We start from the raw sequence: 23,315 nt of genomic DNA on the forward strand, positions 1-23,315 counted from the left end.
TTCTTTCTTTCTTTCTTTCTTTCTTTCTTTCTTTCTTTCTTTCTTTCCTTCTTTCCTTCTTTCCTTCTTTCCTTCTTTCCTTCTTTCTTTCCTTTTCAGCATACCAATCACATTTCCCAAAAGGCCAGAAAATATTACCATAGTCTTTCTTCCCTTTTTGTGCTGTTATTTGCTTTGTGAGATAGGGTCTCTCTCCATGTAGTCTAGAAGGTCTTGGACCTCACCATGGGCAGGTCTCAATGATCTTCCTGCCTCTGCCTCCTGAGATTAGATTAGAAGTGTATACTATCATTGCATTGGTCTTTCTTTTGTAGTGATCATACTAACTGAAAGTTTATTCTGTACCAAAGCAATTTCAGTTGATATAATACATATACAAACTTAGAGAAAGCAAGAAAGAATAAAAGAAGGAAAGCATATGAACACACACACACACACACACACACACACACACACACTCACGTCTTTTGTCTGCCAGGCACACGCTTGATGTTTCCTTTGTGTACCAAGCTCCATGCCACTGGATCTTACATAAATGTTCTTGTTCTCAGATCAATCCTATAAGATCTTGCTTATTCCAAAAGATAAAGAAACTGAAGAAGGAAAGTTAAATGCATTTTCAGCCCCGTATCTTCAGGGGAGGTACTTTGTCCCTATCTGTACCAATGGCTTGTACAGATTATTATAATGCCACTGATAGAGCAGAAAATAATTTTCTATGATTTCACTTAACATGGTGAGAGTTGGAGTACCTCATACAGGCCACTGAAACTATTTAAATTCATGGAATTAAAAAAATTAATTCAAAAGTAGGAAGAACATTGAAATTTTGAATAAGTCTCTATCTTTAAGATATTAGAATTATATCATTTTTTACACTGTATTTCCTACTCCCCCCACACTGTCATAAAATCAATCAGTGACAATGATTACACACTTACTAAGAATATGTTATTACTGTGCATTTACTGGAGAGGAGAATAGAAGTTTTTCAAAATCTCTCAAGTATTTGACCACTACTAATCTCCGTAAGTCATTTTTGCTACTGCGCAAGTTTATTAAACTGTGTGATCAATGGCTCTACGGCTCTGATTTCATTTGCTCATTCAAAGCCTAATTGGGCCTATGGGGTGTTTGTGGAAAGGCTGCAGAGCTGGCTCCAGGAAAGCAGGGAAGAAAGACTCTGGGCAAATGATTGGGCGTCAAGCATTCTTCAGGGAAATGTCAGTTAGATGCCAGTTCCTTTATTCAAGTCTCACAGCATGTTTCTCAAAATTCTTAAGCTGCTGGAATAGAACAAAAGGAAGTGCCCCTTGTGGGATGGCCATAGGAGCTGCTGCTTACTGAGCTGAAATCTAGGGGAACGTGGAGTCCGGTGTCTAGCCGAAGAGACTTGTCAAGCATTGACTTCACGCTGGTATTCATCCTGAGTTTGTTCAAGGATGAGATGCATTTTTATGGCATCAAATGCAGATTTAAGGGAGGCCATCCAAGAAGTCCCCTCCTGAGAACAGTCTACCCCATGGAAAAAGCAGAAGTACATTTGATCTGCCAGTTCTGTCCAGTGTCATCCTCCATCTGCCACAGCCACTTATGTAACAGATAACCTGCAGAGTGGCTGAACTTGGAACCATTACAAGGCTAATATTTCCACAAGGACGATTGTTATTGAACAGTTTTCTAATGGATTCAGCACATGCAAGTCTTTCTCTGCCAGGCAGGCACTAGAGTATGTTCTGATTTTGTTTCTAGAGTAAATACCTTCAAAAGGATAGGACCAACCAAGGAAAATTGCTCTCTGCTTCCTCTACTTGCTCTCTGCCCTCCTATAGATCCGTAAAGAACGGGCTCCGGTTGACTCCCAATTTGTGTCCTTTTTCTTGTAAAAATTACCTTTTAAAGACTCGAGTGCCACAGGGCGGCCAGCAGTTTTCGCGGACTCCTGGAGTGATAGATCTTTGGGTGATAGGAATTGATTTTCCTCATCTTGACACTTGAAGTCTCAGAGGGTGCAATTATTTCACGGCCTTGCTATCCCTAGCAGAATTAGCTACCACAGGGAGCAGGAAGGTGAAAGCCTTGGGGGGACTGGAGGAGCAGGCCGGAGTTTCCTTCCGTAGGCCTGTTCGGCCTCCCCGATGCAGAAGCTGCTGGCAAGACAACTGAGATAGAACTGTGTTGAGTCAAAGCCAGGTCTATGTGGCTTGAACATTTTATCCAAACACGAAGGCTCAAGTTATTGTACCCAGGCTGTCCCAGCAGATACCCTCCCTGAAGCCGCCGTGGGAGGTGTCAGCCCAGACCGCCTTGGTACTTGTCCAGGGGGCAGGGCCGTGAGATGTGTGACATCACATCACCGAGTCCTCTGTTTTCTGAGTCTTTCATGGGACACTTGGTCAGAACAGTCTACAAAAACAACCTACCTTCGTAATGCTGGGCTCCTGTGCACTGTGACTAGTCTTCATTTTAAATTTTGGTCCTGAGAAGGTTTGGTATTTTTCAAGGGCTCTCTTTTGAAGCAAGACTTTTCTTGCTCACAGAATCCTGCAAATGTCCACAGGCAGCAAAGGGCATGCTGATGACAAGGATGCTTTTACGTGCCCTGCTGCTGGTCTGTGATTCACTTTAATAAGAGAAATATTTCCTCCTGGACATTATTGTTTCACTGGCTATTATTTCACAGTCATGGGACAGAAATAAGTAACCAAACCGGAAGTGTGATGTTGGAGATGAAAGAAGAGTAGAAAAATCAATTTGTGTTCTGTTTTTGTTCTGTTTTGCAATTTGTAATTTTTTTGTTTTGTCTTTTGGTTTGTTTGTTTGTTTGTTTGTTTGTTTGTTTTTGTCTAAGAGTCTTGCTGTATAGCATAGACTAATGGAGAGCTTGGGGTCCTCCCATTTTAGCTTCCCAAGACCTAGGATTATGGATGTATACCACCACAGTTGGCAGGAAAAAAACAAAAACCGCTTTGATCAGTCTACACTCCAAGCTCTGGTCTTGAAAAGGTGTAATTAAACCAGAGCTTGCAGGTGTTCTGAGGACTTAATGAGGGAAACCACGCTGCCCAGCCCAGTGTTCGCACTAGATAAATGGTGGCTGTTAGACAACAGGACATCCTACAGTTTGTTGATTTTATTGCTATCTGTGTAATTTATTTACTTATCTTAGTTTAAGTAAAGTATGAGACAAACTTACTAAGAATTTGTTTTAGCCTTGATATACTTAATCAATTCTTACTTGCATCTTTCCCCCCATGTCTTGCCATCTCTGTATCTTACATTTACCTTACAGTAAATGATGTAAAATTATTGAAGACCAATTTTACACTTTAACATCTTGAGAAATAGGATGAATCTCTGAAATTTTATTGTATTTTGTTTGATGATTTATTGTTGTAAACAAAGCTGACTCCTTCTGGTTGCACCACAAGCTGGAGAGATTTTATTGATACCAGCAATAAAACTGTGACATACATTCCAATTAAACTTTTATTAGACTTTGTTCAGTACATCTTATAAATCACGTGTATTAATTGCCTCTTTAAAGAGCTTGCATTGCCTTTGGGAACACTTAAAATGCAATGTTAAAACAGGTTATCCAAAGACCAGAAAAATCCTCAAAAGAGAAAATCAGTATACGAGAAAAGTTCTTGGTCCATGGATGTAAGCTGAATGCATACATAGATGTGTGGGTGGCTGGATGTGTGGGTGCATTGATGGATTGGGGGGACAGACTTTATACTGGAAAGTTATTCTTCAAAATAGAAATAACATAAACAAGCTTCTCTAGCCATGAGACTGCTTTTAATGGTCTCTGAAAGCAATACTTAGCAAAAATAAAAATCTGACATTGCACTCTTCCTTCATTTCCTCTTGTGAGAGAAGAGGAAAGCAATACACACACAGAGAAGGGAGGGGGGAGAGAAGAGAGAGAAATGCATACAGACACATAGAGAGACACACACAGATAAATGGATGGAAGAGAGGAAAGGAGGGAGAAAAAGGACTAGGAGTGGAGGTAGACATCATCAAACATGTATCTAGCCCATGTACTCATCAATGAGGACCTTCTTAATTAGATAAGTGGTCATTCTCTCCTGCTTGTGTTTTGATGTACCTGTCAAATAAGTCACCATTTCATTCTAGGACTCTACATCTCTCTGTGCCCCAGAATCAGAGTCCAATTTCTCTCATAATGGGTCTTCACAGTCTTATATGAAAGCCGTCTTCACATCTGTCTTGAAATCCTAAATGTATGTCATCAGAAAACCACTCATACAGACTCTTTGGGCAATACCCATCCAAATGGTATGACAGGAAAGATTTTTATTTCTTTACAATATATGAGTAAACAGGCCATTGCCTTATCTTCTTCACATTGTATCTATTTTTAGTTTTTATTAGCTTTTAACGATTAGATTTTATATGGTGCCTTTAAAAAAAAATTACATTTGTTGTTTCTTTTTCCACCCCTTCCCCCATCCCACACTTCCCTTAAGCCAACTTACCCAGTATCTTGCATTCCACTCTCCTGTCACATGTGACCTTTGTCCCCCCTCCTCTTTCCTCAACACCTCTTGTTCCATTCTTGTGGTCTTTTATTTTGTTTCATATGAAAGAACTGTAGTACAGAAAACACAAACCAGAACTTGGAGTGCCAGGCGAAAGATTGTTGTAAGGCAGTAAAAGTGTTTCTTCCATGTGTCTTAGGTAAGGTCTCCAACAGCCACTACAAGAAAAGATGAGTGGCCATTGTAACGGTTCAGCTGGTGCTGGCTCACAGCACTCTGGAGCTATGCAACTTTCTTTTCTCACATAGCCCTAGAGTGTCCTGTACTTCCAGATTACCTGGCCTCTTGCCAAGGGCCCTAGATTTTTCTCCACATTTTCACATTTCTAGGATAATTCCTAGATACAAAAAAAAAGTAGTATTCTATTGTGGACAGCTACTAAAATCAAAACCCTGTGATTTTAGTAAAGCGTGTGTCTGTGCCAGTAGAATAAACACACCCACCAGAACACTCAGTTAGATCTGAAAACTACGAAAATTTGCATAAGAAGATATTTTACAAACAGGACATTTCAAAATATCGTGAACTGTTTTGCAAAAGGAAGCCAGTGGAAATCAGACAACATTCTTCACTGTCCTGGATAGTTTTATGTCAACTTGGCATCTGAGAGGAAGGAACCTCAACTGAGAAAATGCCTCCGTAGCATCTGGCTGTAGGACATTTTCTCAGTTAGTGGTTGATGGGGGAGAGCCCCTCCCACTGTGGCTGGTGGTCCTGGATTCTATAAGAAAGCAGGTTGAGTGAGCCATGGTGAGCAAGCCAATAAGCAACACCCCTCCATGGCCTCTGCATCAGCTACCACCCTGGATTCCTGGGCTGACTTCCTCAGTGATGGACTGTGATGTGAAAGTGTCCCCAACCTACTTTTGATCACGGTGTTTTAACTCAACAATAGTAACTCTAACTAAAACACTTAACAGTTTTCTGATTTATAAAACAAGATTGAGTTAGATGATTTCCCAAAATGTCCTCCAATATGCAGTTTGGAGAGTCCAGGCTTATTATCATGGAATAAACCAAGTCACCTCAACTTTGAAAATAACCTATTGAAGAGGTCTTATTCTGTGTTTGTAGAGGCTGTCTTTCTCATCTGTGGAGACCCTGCAGTCTTCCCTCTTGGAGTTTCCTTAGGTCTTAGCCCTTGACAGAATACCAGATGGTGGTGTTTTTAATCCTGATACACTTCTACTCATTGTGACTTTGTTTTTGTTGTTGCTTTGATGTTTTTTTTTTCTTTTTTATGGAAACAGGGTTTCTCCATGTAGCCTTGGCTGTCATCGAACTTGCTATGTAGACCAGGATGGCCTTGAACTCATAGAGATCCACCTGCCTTGCCTCCCAAGCCCCAATCCATCAACAGTTTTTAAAGATGTGTATCATGGATGTGTTTGTAGAGGTAGAGACATGTGAACTATCATGCCCAAGGAAGCAAGAAGATGGTGTCAGATCTCCTGAAGGTGGAGTTATGGGCCATTGTAAACCACTCAGTGTGGGTGCTGGGAATCAAACCTGGATCTGCAAAAATAGTGGTCACCTGAGCATCTCCCTTGTCCCCTTACTGAAGTTTTTAAAGAACTAGGATTGCATAGCATGATAACTTGTTTCCAAGTAAACGAAATCCAATATTTTACCCCTAGTTAACTAGGAAAAGTAAGGCAGCAATTTTTACTGACCCAAGCACACAAAAATATTGCCCATTCCAGTCCCAACATCAGCTCTAATTTTTTTCTATGTTGGCCTTTGAAGAAGAAAATTAAGCCTATCCAAGATTTTCTTCTCTAGTTTCTAATTCTGATCCTGAGTCTCCAGGTTCAGCCTCACCTCATTTTCTGGGGACCCTTGAAGACCTCCTTTGAACATCTAAAATGTTCACCTGCATCTGCAGCTAGTATTCATCCTGATCCTGTGCATTCTTGCTCAGATATAGGGATCAGCTGCATTTCCCTTATTTTCATCTTGAAGGGTCTTGCTCCAGCTTGCTCACTTGGACAGTGTGAGGCACAAATGTTCCATCTGCCCCCGTGTCTCAGATACCTTTGTAAACAGTGCCCTCTTCACCAGCAGGGAGGAAAACATGACAGGAGTTAGCTGTTTGGATCCAACATTCCCTTAGCAGATTAGCTGGCATGTTCAGAAGATGACGGCAAATTTAATCCCAAAAAAAAGTATAAAAAGTTCATGACCAGTCTGAGCAAATAACCAGAGGGGGTTGGGGGAAAATCCTTTAAAAGGTTAAGAAGAAAGAAGTTCAAGGCTGTTTCAAACACATGATCATCTTTTTAAATGTCACATTCCACCCGCTAAGCTTCGTGCTGTTGCTTTTACCACCCTCATTTTTTTCTAACTTTATACTTAATTTTTCTATTTATAACAGTGAAATCCCATCTCCTTGCTTTCTCCAAAAGCCATAGCATGAAAATACCACAAAACACTCAGTGGGTAAACTACAAACAGATTATGGTGAAACATCCTGGTTGCTTGCTCTATGGCTTTGCTTTTGAAAGATTTGGTCTCTGTGCCTTTGGTCCCTTCTCTTTAGCATGAAGAAAAAAAAATATTTTAAAAATACCAACAGCTTTTGGTCAGAGACAGAAACAAGAAGTTCCTGCTTTATCTCATTGAGGTTATCTTGTGCTCGACAGCTTACTGTGTTGATTCATGTTCAGTCTTCGGACTGCAGGATGTTCAGGATTAGGGGGCCATGGATTAGGAAGATAAATTTAAAAGTATATCGAGTTGTCTCAGTAGTATAAAGGCTTGAGAAAAGCAGCTTGACGCCTGTGGCCAGCTTAATAGAAAGTGTTGCCTTAAGAGACTTGAAATAAAAAAACCTGGTTCCAACTTCAGATCTGTCTAGCAGTATAACTTCAGGGACAGAATCTTTTTTTTTCCTTTGTAACATAAATCCTCTGTGTGATCCTCGTTCTCATTTCAGCCAGACCCACAGCTTTTCAGTGCATACTAAATGGGATCTTCTTTTAATATGATAAGCAATATTTGATGTTGCACACTGCTCATGGATTATATGCTGTTTCCTTCTGTCTTTATATTCGACTTCTCTGCACAATAGTCCACTAATTCCAAGTTCTTTTGTGTCTATAGGAAAAGATTCTTTTGTGGCTTCTCCAGTTCATGCAAGAACAAGGCATCTCACTGGATGAAGTGGACCAGGAAGGAAACAGCGCTGTTCATGTAGCCTCACAGCATGGCTACCTTGGATGCATACAGGTGCTGCTTCTCAGTCAGGAAGGGGGGTGTGTGTTGAGAAATAACACAGGGAAAGGGAGAGTTAAATCAGCTTTTGTATTAGAGAACAGGGGTAGTAAGCTGGACAGTAGGAGCCCTGCGGTTACCTTTCTTTGTGGTAGGACTGAGCTTCACAAATGCATTCAAAAAGCCAGGAGTTCGAAAGTCTAAGCTATTGGTCCCCTGGGCCTTCAGCAGACCAGGCAGAGCCTTCATAGCCCTTGGTTGCACCGAAGGGCCTCAAAACCTCAGACTCTTAGTTTAACATGCCTTCCCAACAGTCTCATGTTCTCCATGCAAAATGACAAGTAGAGATCATTAAGCAGAGCCACAGGGGAAGGGAGAAAATGTGGTCACTGGCCCAAGTTAGCTCCCAAGTGTAAGGTGGGCATTGGGCCTCTGCAGGAAGACTACCTCTGAGACAGAGCACTGGGGAGTGAGAGCCAGCTGCTCAGAAAATCGCACGAGAATGTATGGCAAAGCCGTGAATAGAGAAGTAAAGAGATTGGTAAAAGAAAAAAAAGCCAAGAAAGCCAGAAAGCTCTCTAAAGGACTGCATTCACGTATCTGCTCTTTGGAGAGCTAACTAAAGAGGGACTATTCAGAATATCTGGATGTCCTCCTATCAGGTTTGACAATCGTGTGAGCGATGAAAAGTATGGAAGTGTGGAATGGAGAGAAAGTCACATTTCCTACCAGTATTTGCAAAATGATTAAAAGAATGGTAATGTTTTTCTGTGGAAGAAAGACAGCTGAGTGAAGATTTGTTTAAAAAGATGGCTCTTGTCATTTGATGAAACAATGCTTAATAATCCTGAAGTAAACATTTCATAAGCTAATAAGTCACTGAGGCCTGAAGAAACACAGGTGACGTTCCTATTTCTATTTAAATGTTAGATATTTCCTTTTTAATAGATGAAGAGACATAGTCTGTCCTTCCAAGGCTCTCATCACTCCACTTCACACTGGTGATGTTTTTGGCACCAGGCACCATGGAAACTTGGATAACTCAGGCAGGATCTATCCACTGTGTGTGAGATTAAAAAATAATAATAATGAGAGACTGGAGAAAGTAAGGAGCCTTATGGGGCAAGAAAAGAACTGCGGGAGGAAAGCAAAGAGCAAACTACAGGGATCAGAGTCAAGGGCAGGAACAGCAGTGTGTGTTTATACTGAGTCTCTTGGAGCTTCTTACTGACAGGGTCTCTGTGACACCCTGAGAAGGGGGAGGAAGTGGCTTTACGGAAAGCTGACCTTTCATGGTAAGCAATCATAAGCTAAAAGGAAAATGAAGCTCTCTAATGACCTCTGAGTCTAGCAGCCTATGCTGTTAAACACAAGCCCGGTTTTGTGAGGGCGGGGGTGGGGAATCATGACTACCAAAATAAGCTGAAGTTTTCAGTATCATCATGTCATCAAGGAATATGTCAGGAATCAGCAGGTCATTAATATTCATGTGACAGCCTCCTTGCAGACTCTAATGACATCACAGTATTAATTTGAAACCCTTTCCATGGTTTTAGGTCACTGATTTCAGACATGCTCCGTGAAAAATCCCTTTCCTCTCTTTATGATACTTTGGCCAAATGCCATGACTTCTCTCCTTGCCTTTGGCTATTAAATTTTACTCCAAAAACAGTTTTAAACCTCAATATTAGGTCTGAGTCAAATGTTGCTCTTCTCCTCCCTACTCCTAACATCAATGAGAGACCCAGAACGAGCATGACTAATTAGCCTTTATCATACCTTGTGTGGTCCCACCGGCCCCCATTTCAGCTGCACTGTCAGAAACAAAGAGAAGACACAAAGAGAGAAATTCGAATGTCCTCTTACCTGGCTGGGAAAGGCCATGGCCTCCTTGGAAGACCTCTTCATGTGGGTCTCCTCAGTGTTGTGTTTGACTTGGAGATCCCCTGAGGTATCTCCATTGGCATATGGCATGAGAGATCTGGCTCAAACTTGCCTTTTTTACCCCATACAGTTGCTTCTGCTGCACCTGCCGTGTACTACTCTAGGGAACCTTCTCCCTTGGGAAAGGGACAGGTTCACACCAAGCTCTTTGCTGCAGAGTCTATCAGTGGCTCTCTGTCTTTGCCAACAGCCCCAGTGAGCTGCTTCACAGCCTCCCCACGCCACGATACCAGTGTCTCTCCACCTTCCTAACCCTGAGACCCCTTAGTAACAGCTCCTCACGTTGTGGTGACCCCCAGCCATGAAATGATTTCCATTGCTACTTTGTAACTGTAATTTTGCTACTGAATTGTAAATATCTGTATTTTTCAATGGTCTTAGGCAAGCCCAGTTTAAGAATTGTTTGACACTCCCCTCCCCCACAGAGGGTCGTGACCCACAGGTTGAGAACTGTTGCAGTGTACTATCTCCGTCCACGTATTTTCCTCCTGATTAGGTAGGCCTGGCAAGACCTTAGCAAGTGTTATCCCAAAACCAGTTACCCAAGAGAATACGAACAGGTAGACAGGCCTCCACTCTCCGCACCTTTACAAGCATATCTGACTTTATGAATGCTTCCCTTTGGAAGTCCAACCATCAAAATGGCAAAACACCACAAACACTGCACTGCGCATCTCATAAAAGAAAGGGTTTGGTGGACCTCCTCACTGTAGGCTACAGGTGGGGGAGGGAGTCGTAGTAACAGTTTGGTCCTGTCTTGTTGCCTCTGAGGGAAGCCTCTGCTATCTGCTAGAAAGATTACTAGGGATGCTTCTCTCTGAGCTGGTGATTCCCATCCAACACCATGGGCTCTGATCACTGGTTTTATAATAAGGAGAGAAAACTTCTACCCAGCATTCTGTAATAGTCTTTTTTAATTTTTAAATTTTTTTAATTATCACAATTTATTCACTTTGTTTCCCAACGACAGCCCCCTCCCTCGTCTCCTCCCAATCCCACCCTCCCTTCCTATTCTCCTCCCATGCCCCTCTCCAAGTCCACTGATAGGGGAGGTCCTCCTCCCCTTCCATATGACCCTAGCTTATCAGGTCTCATCAGGACTGGCTGCATTGTGTTCTTCTTCGGCCTGGAAAGGCTGCCCCACCTCTCAAGGGGAGGTGATCAAAGAACCAGCCACTGAGTACATGTCAAAGACAGCCCCTGCTCCCCTTACTAGAGAAACCACTTGGACACTGAGCTGCCATGGGCTACATCTGTGCAGGGTTTCTAGATTATCTCCTTGCATGGTTCTTTGTTGGAGTATCAGTCTCAGATAAGACCCCTGGGACCAGATTTTTTGGTTCTGTTACTCTCCTTGTGGAACTCCTGTCCCCTCCAGGTCTTTCTATCTCCCCTTTCTTTCAAAAGATTTCCTACACGCTGCCCATAGTTTGGCTATGAGCCTCAGCATCTGCTTTGGTACCCTGCTGGGTAGAGTCTTTCAGAGCCCCTCTGTGATAGGCTCCTGTCTTATTCCTTGTTTTCACCCTCTTCCAATGTCCATCCCATTTGCCTTTCTGAATGAGGATTGAGCATCTTACCCCGGGTCCTCCTTCTAGCTTAGCTTCTTTAGGTATACAGATTTTAGTATGTTTATCCTATATTATATGTCTAGTATTCACTTATAAGTGAGTATATACCATGTGTGTCTTTCTCCTTCTGGGATACCACACTCGGGATGATCTTTCCTAGTTCCCATGATTTGCCTGCAGATTTCATTATTTCTTTGTTTTTAGTTGCTTATTAGTATTCCCTTGTCTTAATACAATGTTTAAAAGAAAATTCTGGGGCTAGACAGATGGTTCAACCATTAAGCGTACTTGCTATTCTTCCAGAGGTCCCAAGTTTGATTCCCAGCACCCACACTAAGCAATCCCCAACCATCTATGACTTCAGCTCTAAGGAATCTGATGCCCTCTTCTGGACTCTGCATATACACATATACACACACGAACACACACCATCTGTTTAGTAAATAAAGTCCTGATATATAATCACATGTGTTTGTATTTTCTGACAGACTCTGGTGGAGTATGGAGCAAACGTCACTATACAGAACCATGCTGGGGAAAAGCCCTCCCAGAGTGCTGAGCGACACGGACACACCCTGTGCTCCCGGTACCTAGTGGTTGTAGAGACCTGCATGTCACTGGCCTCACAAGTCGTAAAGTTGACCAAGCAGCTGAAGGAGTAAGTGGCCACTTGATTTCCAGTGCACAGTCTGACTTGTGTTTGTTGGGCTTAGTTCTCAGCCAAGGCCTTTGATGAGCTCCCTCCCAGTTATAAAGGGCATCTGGAGGCATTCTCGTCTTTCCTTCCTCCAGCCTAGGTGCACAAAGACTGTGCTCATGCTGAACATAACAGCTCTAGAGAGGCAAAATGATATTAAACCACAAAGCGCAGAGCAAGGTCATCAACAGGGAGCTCCAGTCCTTGCAGAGAGGGTGTGAGTACCTGCATTTAGGTCGCCTCAGGGACCTGTTGCACCGGGTGTGGGCAGCTTGCAGGCCGCATCCCTGGCCTTTCATCCTTAGTTTAGGGAATCATGAAGAGTGTGAAAGAGGAAAAGGCTAAAGATGGCCCCCATTTCAGTTTTCTTGGCAGGGAAAATGTGTTTGGGGGAAAATACAGATTAAGTGTCTTAATACCCATCAGCAGTAAATTTATTGGGAAAGAAGTGAAGCAGAGTTTTCATTAGATTTCAGAATACAAATGTGACTTCTTAAAGTCAATTCTTTCCTCGGCTGATTGCTAAACTAGCACACATTGTCCGTAGGGTGACAGGGAAGCATGTTGGAAAGGTGACCACAAAATAAAAGTAGATGGGAAGGATACAAGTCCTTTGGGTAGGATTCCAGAAGGAATTAAGGAGTTTGCCTGAGGAACCAATGCCAGCTCTTAGAAATCTTGCAGATCAAATAACAGCTACCATATTGAAGAAATTTCCTTGATCGTAGGAATCAGGATTCCAAAGAGTTTGACAGACTAGAAGAAAAAAAATCTTTGAACATTAAACTAAATTTTAGAAGAAAAAGATAAAGTCTTATTTTAAAGATATATTTGCATATTCAAATATATTTAATAGTGGTATTTATAGTATAATATATAACCATGTATAATACAGTACAGTGCAGTATAGTGGGCAATAAATCTACTCTAGTTTTTAAAAAATTCCTTTTCTTTTATGTGAATGAATGCCTTGTGTCCATGTTTGTCTGTGCTCCATGTCTGTGCCCGTTGCCCACAGAGGCCAGAAGATGGTGTCATCACATCTTCTAGAACTAGAGTTACAGACAGTTATAAACTACTTCATGGACACTGGAAATCAAACCAGGGTCTTCTGGAAGTGAGGTCAAGAGAAAATATGTGAAGTGCTCTTGTGGGCACTGGTCTTTCATGTACTGTGTACTGCAGTGAAATAAGCAAACCCAGAAGTCTATAGAGAAGTTCCATGATACAGACACAGAGATCCATGTCCTTTGGGCTGTGGACATTGGTAACAGACGAGGCAGGATGGGAAATAATTTAAAAGGCTGGAAAACACCTGAGCTTTGCCTGCTGTGAGCTCTGGGGACAGACTGTCATGAGTGCTGCTGCTGCTGCTGCTGCTGCTCCTTCTCCTCCTTCTCCTCCTCCTCCTCCTCCTGCTCTTCCTCCTCTTCTTCTTCTCCTCTTCCTAACGCCTTATAACCATTGTTACTGTCTAGAAATGGCAAACTTCAACTCTTCTAAAGTCCCTCTTAGTTGCACATGTGTATTTTGAACTGATTTCAGTCTTCACCAGGAATATTTCAGTGTAGGAATAATATTTCCTTATTTGGAAATCAGATATTCACAGAAGATTGCTACTATGTCCAAGTGGGGTCATGAGGGTGAGTCCTAACTCAGTGACTCTGAGTTAGTATCCCTATAAATAATGGAGACAGAGGGTTCATTGTGTAAACATGAAGGCAGTGTTCATAGGGAAATATCTACAAACCATGAAACTAGAGTTTGCCAGTAAAAACTAAACCCTAGGAGACAGGCACAGGATAGAGACCATCATGTCCTCAGAAGGAAACAACATGGCTGACAGCTTCATCTCAAACTCCCACACTGTGAGGTGATAAATTGCTGTTCTCTGGGGCTGGAAAGATCGCTCAGTGGTTAAAAGCACATGCTTCTCTTGCAGAAGACCATTCCCAACACCTGTATCATGCGGTTCACAACCACCTATAACTCTTGTGCCAAGTGACCGGGCACCCTCTTTTGACCTCTCTGGGGGGAGCAAGGCACACATGTGGTACACATATATACATGTAAGTACTCACACATACACATAAGATAAAAACAACAAGTCGTTTTAAAATCTCCTGTTGTTTAAGCCACCAGGTTTGTGATGCTCTTACAGCAATCCTGGCACACTGACACAGTACGAAAATACAGTTTTGTCTCTGTGGTTAAGGCTGATTGATCCTTTCTGGAAGCTTCCTTCAAATCTAGAAAACAATAGTGTCCTCATTGTTTCTGTGATTTCAACCACAGATTTTTTGAATAGGGTCATAATTCCCAGAAGACACCTACAATAAATCTTTTTCAAGTTAACTTCTATAATCTTCTTCTACCTGTCTTAGGGCCTCACTGTATTTTTTTTTTCTCAAAACTCAGCATGGCTTTGAAGGTGCATCTTCTCCCCAGCCCACTCGCTCACTTACGTGCTCAGGGTGTTTTCTCTTTCTCAGGCTCTGTTTGCTTTTACAAATTTATTTTCTTTTATTTTATTTTCTGTGTATAAGTGTTTTGTCAGCACAGACATCAGTGTACCATGAGCATGCCTGGTGCTTGAAGAAAAGGTCACTGGATCCCTGGAGCTGGACTTGTGCATGGTTATGAGCCGCCGTGTGGGTGCCATGCTTCAAACATGGGTCCTTTGGAAGAGTGCTTAGTGCTCTTAACTGCTGAACTATCATTTCACCTCCTACCACTGTCTCTTAAAATAACACACACACACACACATGCACACGCACACACACACGCACACGCACGCACACATATATACACATGCATACACACACACACACATTTGGCATGCAAGGGTTTTAATCTTATTTTAAGCCAGTGTCAGCGAATAGTAAACTGAGCAAATCCCCATTCACGACCTATTTTTGTAAGTAGTTTGGTTGGAACACAGCCACACACATTCATCTGTATGTTTTGCAAGGTTAAAGGAATGCCACAAGGACAGAGCTGAACAGTTGTTCTGAAAGCTAGTGACTCAAAAGCCTAAACTCTGGGCTATCTGGTGAATTAACAGGTTGCTAGGTCCTGCTTTAGACAACTCTGTGTTTTTGTTTTTAATGTTGCTGTCTTAGATTTATTTTGGTTCTTTAGCTCATGTGTATGTGGGTGGGCCTGAGTGTGTATCTGCACTGTGTGTGTGAAGGTTACCATGGAGACCAGAAGAGGCGTTAGATCCCCTGGAACTGGAATTACAAGCTGTTCTGAGTGACCCAGGGTAGGTGCTGGGAATCGAACCAGGTCTTCTAAAAAAAAAAAAAAAATAGCAAATGCTCTTAGCCTCCAAGCCACCTGTCCAGCCCCATGACAAAGTTTGAATCAGTTGAGTTTGGCAGCCTAGGTGAGATGAAATGAGGGTACAGGTTCAGGGGAAGGATTGTTAGAAATAATGTTGTCTGCTTCTGAGAAAAACAAAGATGCCAGGACTTGTGAAAGACGCTATCAGGATCTATCTGACTTCACAGAAGTACTTTTAGATAGATATAGTGGTTGAGTATCTGCAGCAGTATTCTGCAAGAATTCAGGGCTTCCTCTACTCCACACCTAAGATAAGGTAGCCATTGTAAGACCACTTAGAACCCCTCCATTTAGTTCTGTGCCATGGCCCATGAGAGCTGTTATCATTTTTATGCTAACTGTATTAGTTTCCTGTTGCTTATAACAAATTATCACTTAGTTAGTGACTTATCATAGGACAAGTTTGCCTTATATTTTTATAGGTGAGGAGGTCAGTGAACATCTTTCCACACTAAGATCCAGGTGTTGGCAGGCCATTTTCCTAGGACGCAGATTGATTGTGTATGTTCTGCTCCTTCAGATGGTTACAGAATTGCCCTTTTGCATTTGAATGACTAGGTTCCCGTTGTCTTTCTGGACACTAGATGGGATCACCCGAAGCTGCATCCTGCAGCCCATAATCTTCTTTCTTGCGGTCTGACATCAGCAGCAGGGTCAAGTCCTTCCCATACTTCTAACCTCTTTTCCGTTGTGTAAGGCTTATATGAGTGGGGCAGACTATCATCCATGTGAAATTCATATTTTATCATCGGCTGTACTCAATGTCACTTACTTTTTGCCATGTATCATGACATGTTTAGGTCTTCTGGGAATCTGGACAAGGATCAACATTCTTGGGGAACTGTATTAATATTGCTTACTGTGTTCAGTGATTGCTTCTCATTCCTGTAGAATAAGAGTCAGTTTGCTTTAATCCCAGTACTTAGAAGGCTGAGACAGAAGGAGCTCTATGAGTTCAAGGCCAGCCCAGTCTAAATGAGGAGCCCCAAGCCACCCCAGAATGAGACCCTGTCTCAAAAAATAAATATATAAATTAAAAAGTAAATTTGATTAGCTTATACCAATTTCTATAATACTTAATATATAATTTCTAAATAATTTTTCTTCCTATAGTTGTGACTTTTAGCCTATTATCTTAACTTTAAAGCTCATTCTGTTATATGTATTCTTATGTCCAGAGGAAATGGAGTGTTTCTATGCATTATTTTTCCTTTATATAAGAGAGTACAAAGGTAGTTGTTACTCAAAGTACAAGTACTTATTTTGTGTTGGGTTTATTTATATTTTATGATTACCAAACTGTTATTAATGCTTTTTAAATCTCAAACAATACCTAGGCAGTTTCTTACATCTTTAATCCCAGCATTAAGGAGGCAGACATAGGCAGAGCTCTGTGGGTTCAAGGCCATTCTGATCTACAAAGTGAGTTCCAAGCCATCTGTACCACATAGAGTAACTCTGTCTCAAAAGTAGGCAAACAAGCACTGTAGTTTAGAAATCACTATCATTGTGAAATACATCCTTCAAGATTTTTGTTCTGTTGGTGGAGAAGGAGAAAAACTTCTTAGAACTGCAGCTGGCTTACAGCTTGCAAACATGAAGATGGTGTTCTAAGGCAGAGTCAGGAAGGTCCCTGGGGCTGACCAGCCACTCAAGCTCAACCATGAGCTCCAAGTTTAATGAGAAACACTGTCTCAAAAAATAAGGTGGAGAGCAACTAAGGAAGACATTCAACACCAACTCCTGGTCTCCACATGCACATTCACACACACACACACACACACACACACACATACAAACACAAATTAGAATGTATTACACATAGCGCTTTACAATATTCTTTCTCACTTAAGACCAGTAAAGTATAATATACACACACAAATATCAGGCAAGTTTTTTTGTGTGTCCGCAAGTATTCAGTACTGCTTTAATAGTTGCCATTGCATAAATGTTTGAAATTCCTTCATTCTTATTAACGATCTATTAGTTTCTTCACAGTTTGTCACTAATGTAAACAATAAATGTCCTCTTCAATACTTTTTATTGCTTCTTTGTAAACTCTAAACTACAAGGATAAAGACTGAACACTTTTTAAGCTTTTGAATGGATTGCCCTTTACTGAAGTTCCATGAAGATTCTTCTCCCTCTAGTTTTGACAGTGGCCACGTATCAAACATTGTATTCTTTGGATGCTCCCTACAGGCAGACAGTGGAACGTGTCACACTGCAGAGTCAACTCCAACAACTTCTAGAAGCCCAGAAATCAGAGGGCAAATCACTCCCTTCCTCACCCAGGTAATGTCAGTCATGTTGGCATTTGAATTGTTGGGTATTTGAAATCTTTAAATGTTCCTCTAGTATTCCATTTAATGTTTTTTCAAAAAAAAAGTGACAGCAGAAAACATTTTATTCTTACAAACATAAACGATATACCAACGAAAAGTCAATGTCTGCATCACAGGACCTGAGGTAATAGTCTTCAGCTTTTCTATTTCTTTGTGCCACATGTACTATAACAAGTCATGTCTCTTTTGTTGCATGACCCATGAAATGAGAATAAGGATATATAAGCTGATTTGACTGTGGAAATAGAATTAAGGAAAAGTGGTGGGTAAACAATAAAACAGACCATTTCTGTAGTCATAAAATTTGGGGCATGTATGCTCTGGCTACAGCTGATAGAATGGAGTCTTTGCTAATTGTTCTGAAAACCATTAAGTAATTCTAATCTTGTTTTCCATTAATCACTAATCATATCAAAGGTCATTCAAGGACTTGTGGATGCATTTAATTCAGTAGGAAACCATCTCACATTTTTTTTTTCATCTTCCTTTTCAGTTCACCCTCTTCACCAGCTTCTAGAAAGTCCCAGTGGAAAATACTAGATGCAGATGATGAGGCTACAGGCAAAAGCAAACCAGGATCCCATGAGGGAATACAAGTTCTTGGAAGCTTATCAGTCTCCAGCAGGGCTAGGACCAAAGGAAAAGATGAAGACTCTGATAAAATCCTACGTCAGTTATTGGGGAAAGAAATATCAGAGAATGTCTGCACCCAGGAAAAGCTGTCATTGGAATTCCAGGATGCTCAGGTCTCCTCTAGGAATTCAAAAAAAATACCTCTAGAGAAGAGGGAACTGAAGTTAGCCAGACTGAGGCAGCTGATGCAGAGATCACTGAGCGAGTCTGACACAGACTCAAACAACTCTGAAGACCCCAAAAATACTCCTGTGAAAAAAGCAGACAGACCCAGGCCACAGCCCATTGTGGAAAGTGTGGAGAATATGGACAGCACAGAAAGCTTACACCTGATGATAAAGAAACACTCTCTGGCATCAGGACGCAGGTTTCCTTTTGGTATGAAGGCTTCCAAATCCCTGGATGGGCATAGTCCATCTCCCACCTCAGAAAGCAGTGAACCAGACTTGGACTCCCATTGTCCAGGCTTGGGGATGACTTCTCCAACCCAGCCGTCTACAGACCCCAGTCCTGACAGCTCCACTGCCCAAAAAGTTGCCACCAGCCCCAAGAGTGCCCTCAAGTCTCCATCATCCAAGCGCCGGACATCCCAAAACTCGAAACTCAGAGTGACCTTTGAGGAACCTGTCGTGCAAATGGAGCAAACTAGCCTTGAACTAAATGGAGAAAAAGACAAAGATAAGGGCAGGACCCCCCAGAGGACTAGTGAATCAGGGGAACAAATGAAAAGGCCTTTTGGAACCTTCCGGTCCATCATGGAGACTTTAAGTGGTAATCAGAACAATAATAACAACTCTCAGCCTGCCAACCAGCTAAAGACCTGCACACTGCCCTTGACATCACTTGGAAGGAAGACAGCAGATGCCAAGGGAAACCCTGTGACCCCTGCTAGCAAAGGGAAGAATAAGGCAGTGAGTGCTATTTGAAGACTATGCTTGTATTACTTTTAATTGATTGTGTTATTGTTAAAGTTCAGGCTCTTGACTTGTGCCATCCTGAGGGGGCACCCTAAAATTCAAAAATTCGCATATGTTTAGTGAAACATACCAGGTTAAAATATAAACCCTTGCACTTCCTTTCGAGAATGCAGAGAGAAGTGGCTAAAGAAATCACAGATTAGGCCTGATCCCTGTTTCTTGTGCTTTGGGCATTAGGGGTTGTAAGCTGGGAGGCATTTATACAAGATGAAACCAGCCATCAGCATAAAATCGGTCCTTTGCTGGCACTGGTTCAGTCTCAGGAAGAAATTTGTTCTCTTAGTGGACTGGGTACTCTCAAGCCCACTTTAAAAGCACATAAACAGAAACCCCATTTCTTCTAAACTACTCAACCCAAATGACCTTTGAAATGAATGCCCCCTAGGGACTGCCACATGCTGTGTTACCACACAGATCTCTAAGTATTGACTAGATTCTGGAGAGACTGAAAGTACTTGCCAGTACACAGGAGAGGGCAGAATGCGCTGTGGTGTCTTTTATAGCAGCCTTTCCTGGAAACCCATCTTAATTTACATCCCATGAATAAGATATAGGAACATCTCTTTAGGCAATGGTTTCTGCATGCTCTGTGCTTGTCATGCCATCAAAAACAGTATAACAGCCAAAATGCAAAACTCTCTGTGGAAGCAATGCCTCGCATCCTTCACTATTCCACTTACTAAGCCACCCAGTAGAATGTCGGAAGCTTATCACTTATTCTTTGTTGGGTTCTTAAATTCCTGTTACAACAGTGTCTTAAGAACTATCCGTATTTCTTGCTGCAATACCAAATCCAGTTTTAGTTAACATCTCATCATCGTTTGTAAATTATCAACCATCTCGCTTATGGTAGACGACTTTACCATGCATTTGTTTTATCTAGAAAAAGCATCCTCCAGCTAAGACACCAGGCTTTTTGCATTAAGAAATTAAAACTTCTCTTGATGACATCGCCATGGTTTCCCACGCACCTTTCTTCTAATGTCTCCCGCATGCCTCGAGTTAACCGGGACCTGTGCATGTGATGAGCTTGTTGCATGCTTTCAGGTGACTCTTAATTACGCTTCTCTAGGCGATGTGCAGCAGCTGTGTCCACCTTCCCTCTAACGCGCTGGCTGAAGGACCCCTACGTGACTATGCACGGTATGTAGCACAGGGCGCGCTGTGCAGCACTGCAGGCCTTTGCATGGAGTCGCATGAGCTTTGAAACGCTGCATCTCCAACACTTTTACAGCAGGGGATAACACCAAGAGAGAAGAATCTTGCAAAGAGCACCTAGGTCCTAGGAAAATAGCTGGTACCCATTGGAGGGGCTTTTTATCCTAGCATCAGCTGGGAGAGTTTACTCTGTTCACAAACTCACCACATTCCTCTGTTGAGTTTGGCCTTCAGGTTGCATTTGAACGGAGCATAGTGCCAAGTATGTATAGGAATTAGGTTCAGTCATGGGTGGAAGGGGTCAGCTGCCCGTCAGAAATCGTGACTTCGAGTGTAAGCTGGGGCTTTGGTTTGGCACTACTTATAAACTGAAGGTGCCTTTTGTCATCACGCTTCTGGTCTTGGCAGAAGTATGCCTCTCAGGAGATGCATGTGTCTGCCATGAGACGATCTCCTTCTCAACAGTGTAAACCACTTCCGGTCCAGAAGCCACTCTGATGAAGGCCCACTGATAAAATAGGGGTCTTTCTCAAACAAAATGTCCACAAGCCCAAATGCAAGGTCTGTGTTCATACAAGAAAGAGGAGCTGACACCAGTGGCTGGGCAATACCTTTTTGAGGTGCGGCATGGGTTTCCTGGCCTGGCAGGAAGTACATGGAGTAACAGGAATGCAGCCTAAGTGGCTTTTGATTGTTTTATTTGAGAGGCATCTAACCTCAAAGCCCATTTTAAACGCAGACCGTTGGTTTTGAAACATTTCAATACTTTAAAAATCACAACATGATATTCAGCATCCCTTCAGAATCCTCCAAAGAATGTATGTACCATACACATTGGGGTTTAGTTTAAAGTACTACATTTCCAGATTTAGTCTGCTTAAGTCTGTATCTAGTCTAGATGGAAAACAAATCTCAGTCATGTTCTCCTTCTCAGTGCACTGAAGGACGAGCCTAGGCTCTTGTCACTAGGGACCAGCTGACAGCAGCTAGCCTAAATGCAGAGTCAAGACTGCTCCCAGCCATGCCGTGGCAGAGGCTCCTGTTCAGTGCTGTTCTGTGCCGGTGTTAGAGACGGGAAAGTGACATGGAAAAAACTCCTTGTCCTTCCAAACATTTGTGCTATCCCGCTGCTGTCCCTCTCAGCACAGTTCCCTATTCTTACATCCTTTCCCGTGCCTGTGTTGGGTTGGATGTGTCCTCTTGGTGCCTGGAAAATTCTGCTTTTGTGCCTGAGACAAGGAAGCACAAAGACTTGGCAAACTCCTTGGGAGCAGAAAGGAAAATGCCTCTCATTTCTTCCAGACTCCTACAGCAACGGGGAACAAGATAATTAATGTCACAACAGATCCTTCTTGCCAGAAATGTTTCACCCTGTCTTTTAACAAGAAAAGGAACAAAGCTGAGCTCTTAGCAGTTGAATAGGATTACAGATTCAGAGCACAGAATGAGGTTAGAGGGCCACTCATGTCTGAGAGGAGTACAGCACTTTCCTACTGCACTTTAAGCAAGCAGATTCACAGGCAGTGTGTAGTGACAAGTTTTGAATTCAAGGCTAAATGCTTACAAAATTCAAACAATATATGCAGCCACAGTACGAAATAAGCACCCAGGCCTCTTCTCATGGCCCTGTATCCTAATACATACTTTATTGTGATTTTAGTTTGGCATGGATTTCACTGAAAACAGGAAGCCTAGTTTGTTTGCTGCTCCTTTTTTCACCGTGGAGAGACTAAATTCTCATTTTCTCTGTATCACGCGCACACAGGTAGCACAACCCTGATCCTCCCACAGACGAATCAAGGATGGCTTTCTGCCTGAAATAAAGGTTCCCCAGAGGAGTTAAGGCTAGCACGAGACATTTCATTGGATGATACAGAATTAACTCTAGTGCCTGCATCATTTACCCATGGGCTTGAGTGCACGGGTTCATCTGTCAGCGGCGACTTCCGATCTTGAGGAGAGAACTTGCTAGAACATCAAGGGGCTTCTTGAAATAGCGGAGGGCTGCCTCCACTTTGAGTAGAGGTGTTGACAGCTCCCTGCTCCTCCCCTTGTCAGCAGATGTGAGACAGTGGTATCAGCTCCAGGACTTAGGCATCACAATGGAGTTTCTAAGAATTATTTTTTCTTTGCTAAAAGAAAAGTAGGAACAAGTGCAGTATCTTAAAGAATGTCCTTCAGCTCTACAGGAAGATTTTGATGGTTGACTGAGGTTTCACAACTCCAGGACAATGCTTGAAATGACTGGTTTTAAAATACCAATGAAGTATCCGTTTGCCGGGTTGGGGCTGCCCGAGGTAGCTTGTTCCAAACTATGGCTACCTCTAACCATGCCCTCTCTGACCACGTGACCTTCTTTCCTGGGGGTTTAGCACCCCGATCCTAGCGCCAGCGTTAGAGGACTCCTTAAAAAGATATGAAGAAATCAAAACTTAGAATGAATTAGCCAGATTAAGAATTATATATCGAGCTGGGCACAGGGGCTCATGCCTGTAATCCCAACACTCAGGGAGGCAGAGGCAAGTGGATCTCTGTGAGTTTGAGGCCAGCTTTGTCTACAAAGCAAGTCTAGGACAGCCAAGACTACACAGAGAAACCCTGTCTTGAAAAAAATCTAAAAAAAAAAAAAATTATTATATATCCAGAGCCAAGAACTAATGTCCGGCATAGATTTCAAGGTGTCCAATGCTATCTTAAAAAGAATGATCTTTTTGGTCCAGGGCTGGGACTGATGTCACTCTGCCACTGGTTTGCTGGTGCTCATAGAGAGGAGAGAGGAGAAAACTTCCTTGGAAACCAAACCATCCCACCAGGAAATATTCTTCAGCATGCTGACCCCAATTTAATGATAGAAATCCTAA

The 23,315-nt window shown here is 42.3% G+C and overlaps 1 protein-coding gene across 4 annotated transcripts in view; it reads left to right on the top strand.

Annotated features, from left to right (window-relative positions):
• Window positions 1–23,315, top strand: part of Sncaip (synuclein alpha interacting protein) — a 138,226-nt gene that overhangs the window by 110,775 nt on the left and 4,136 nt on the right. For 3 of the 4 annotated variants that reach the window (XM_055622661.1, XM_055622662.1, XM_055622659.1), the window contains exons 7-11: window positions 7,674–7,799; window positions 11,788–11,957; window positions 17,544–17,636; window positions 18,180–19,230; window positions 20,369–20,439. In XM_055622661.1, coding sequence (XP_055478636.1) covers window positions 7,674–7,799; window positions 11,788–11,957; window positions 17,544–17,636; window positions 18,180–19,230; window positions 20,369–20,439 — 1,511 coding nt within the window. The remainder of the gene's footprint in view (window positions 1–7,673; window positions 7,800–11,787; window positions 11,958–17,543; window positions 17,637–18,179; window positions 19,231–20,368; window positions 20,440–23,315) is intronic. The other variant, XM_055622663.1, reaches the window with a different exon arrangement.

This window comes from Psammomys obesus, unplaced genomic scaffold (genome assembly GCF_907164565.1).
Source record: "Psammomys obesus unplaced genomic scaffold, mPsaObe1.curated_primary_1811, whole genome shotgun sequence".
NCBI lineage: Eukaryota > Metazoa > Chordata > Mammalia > Rodentia > Muridae > Psammomys > Psammomys obesus.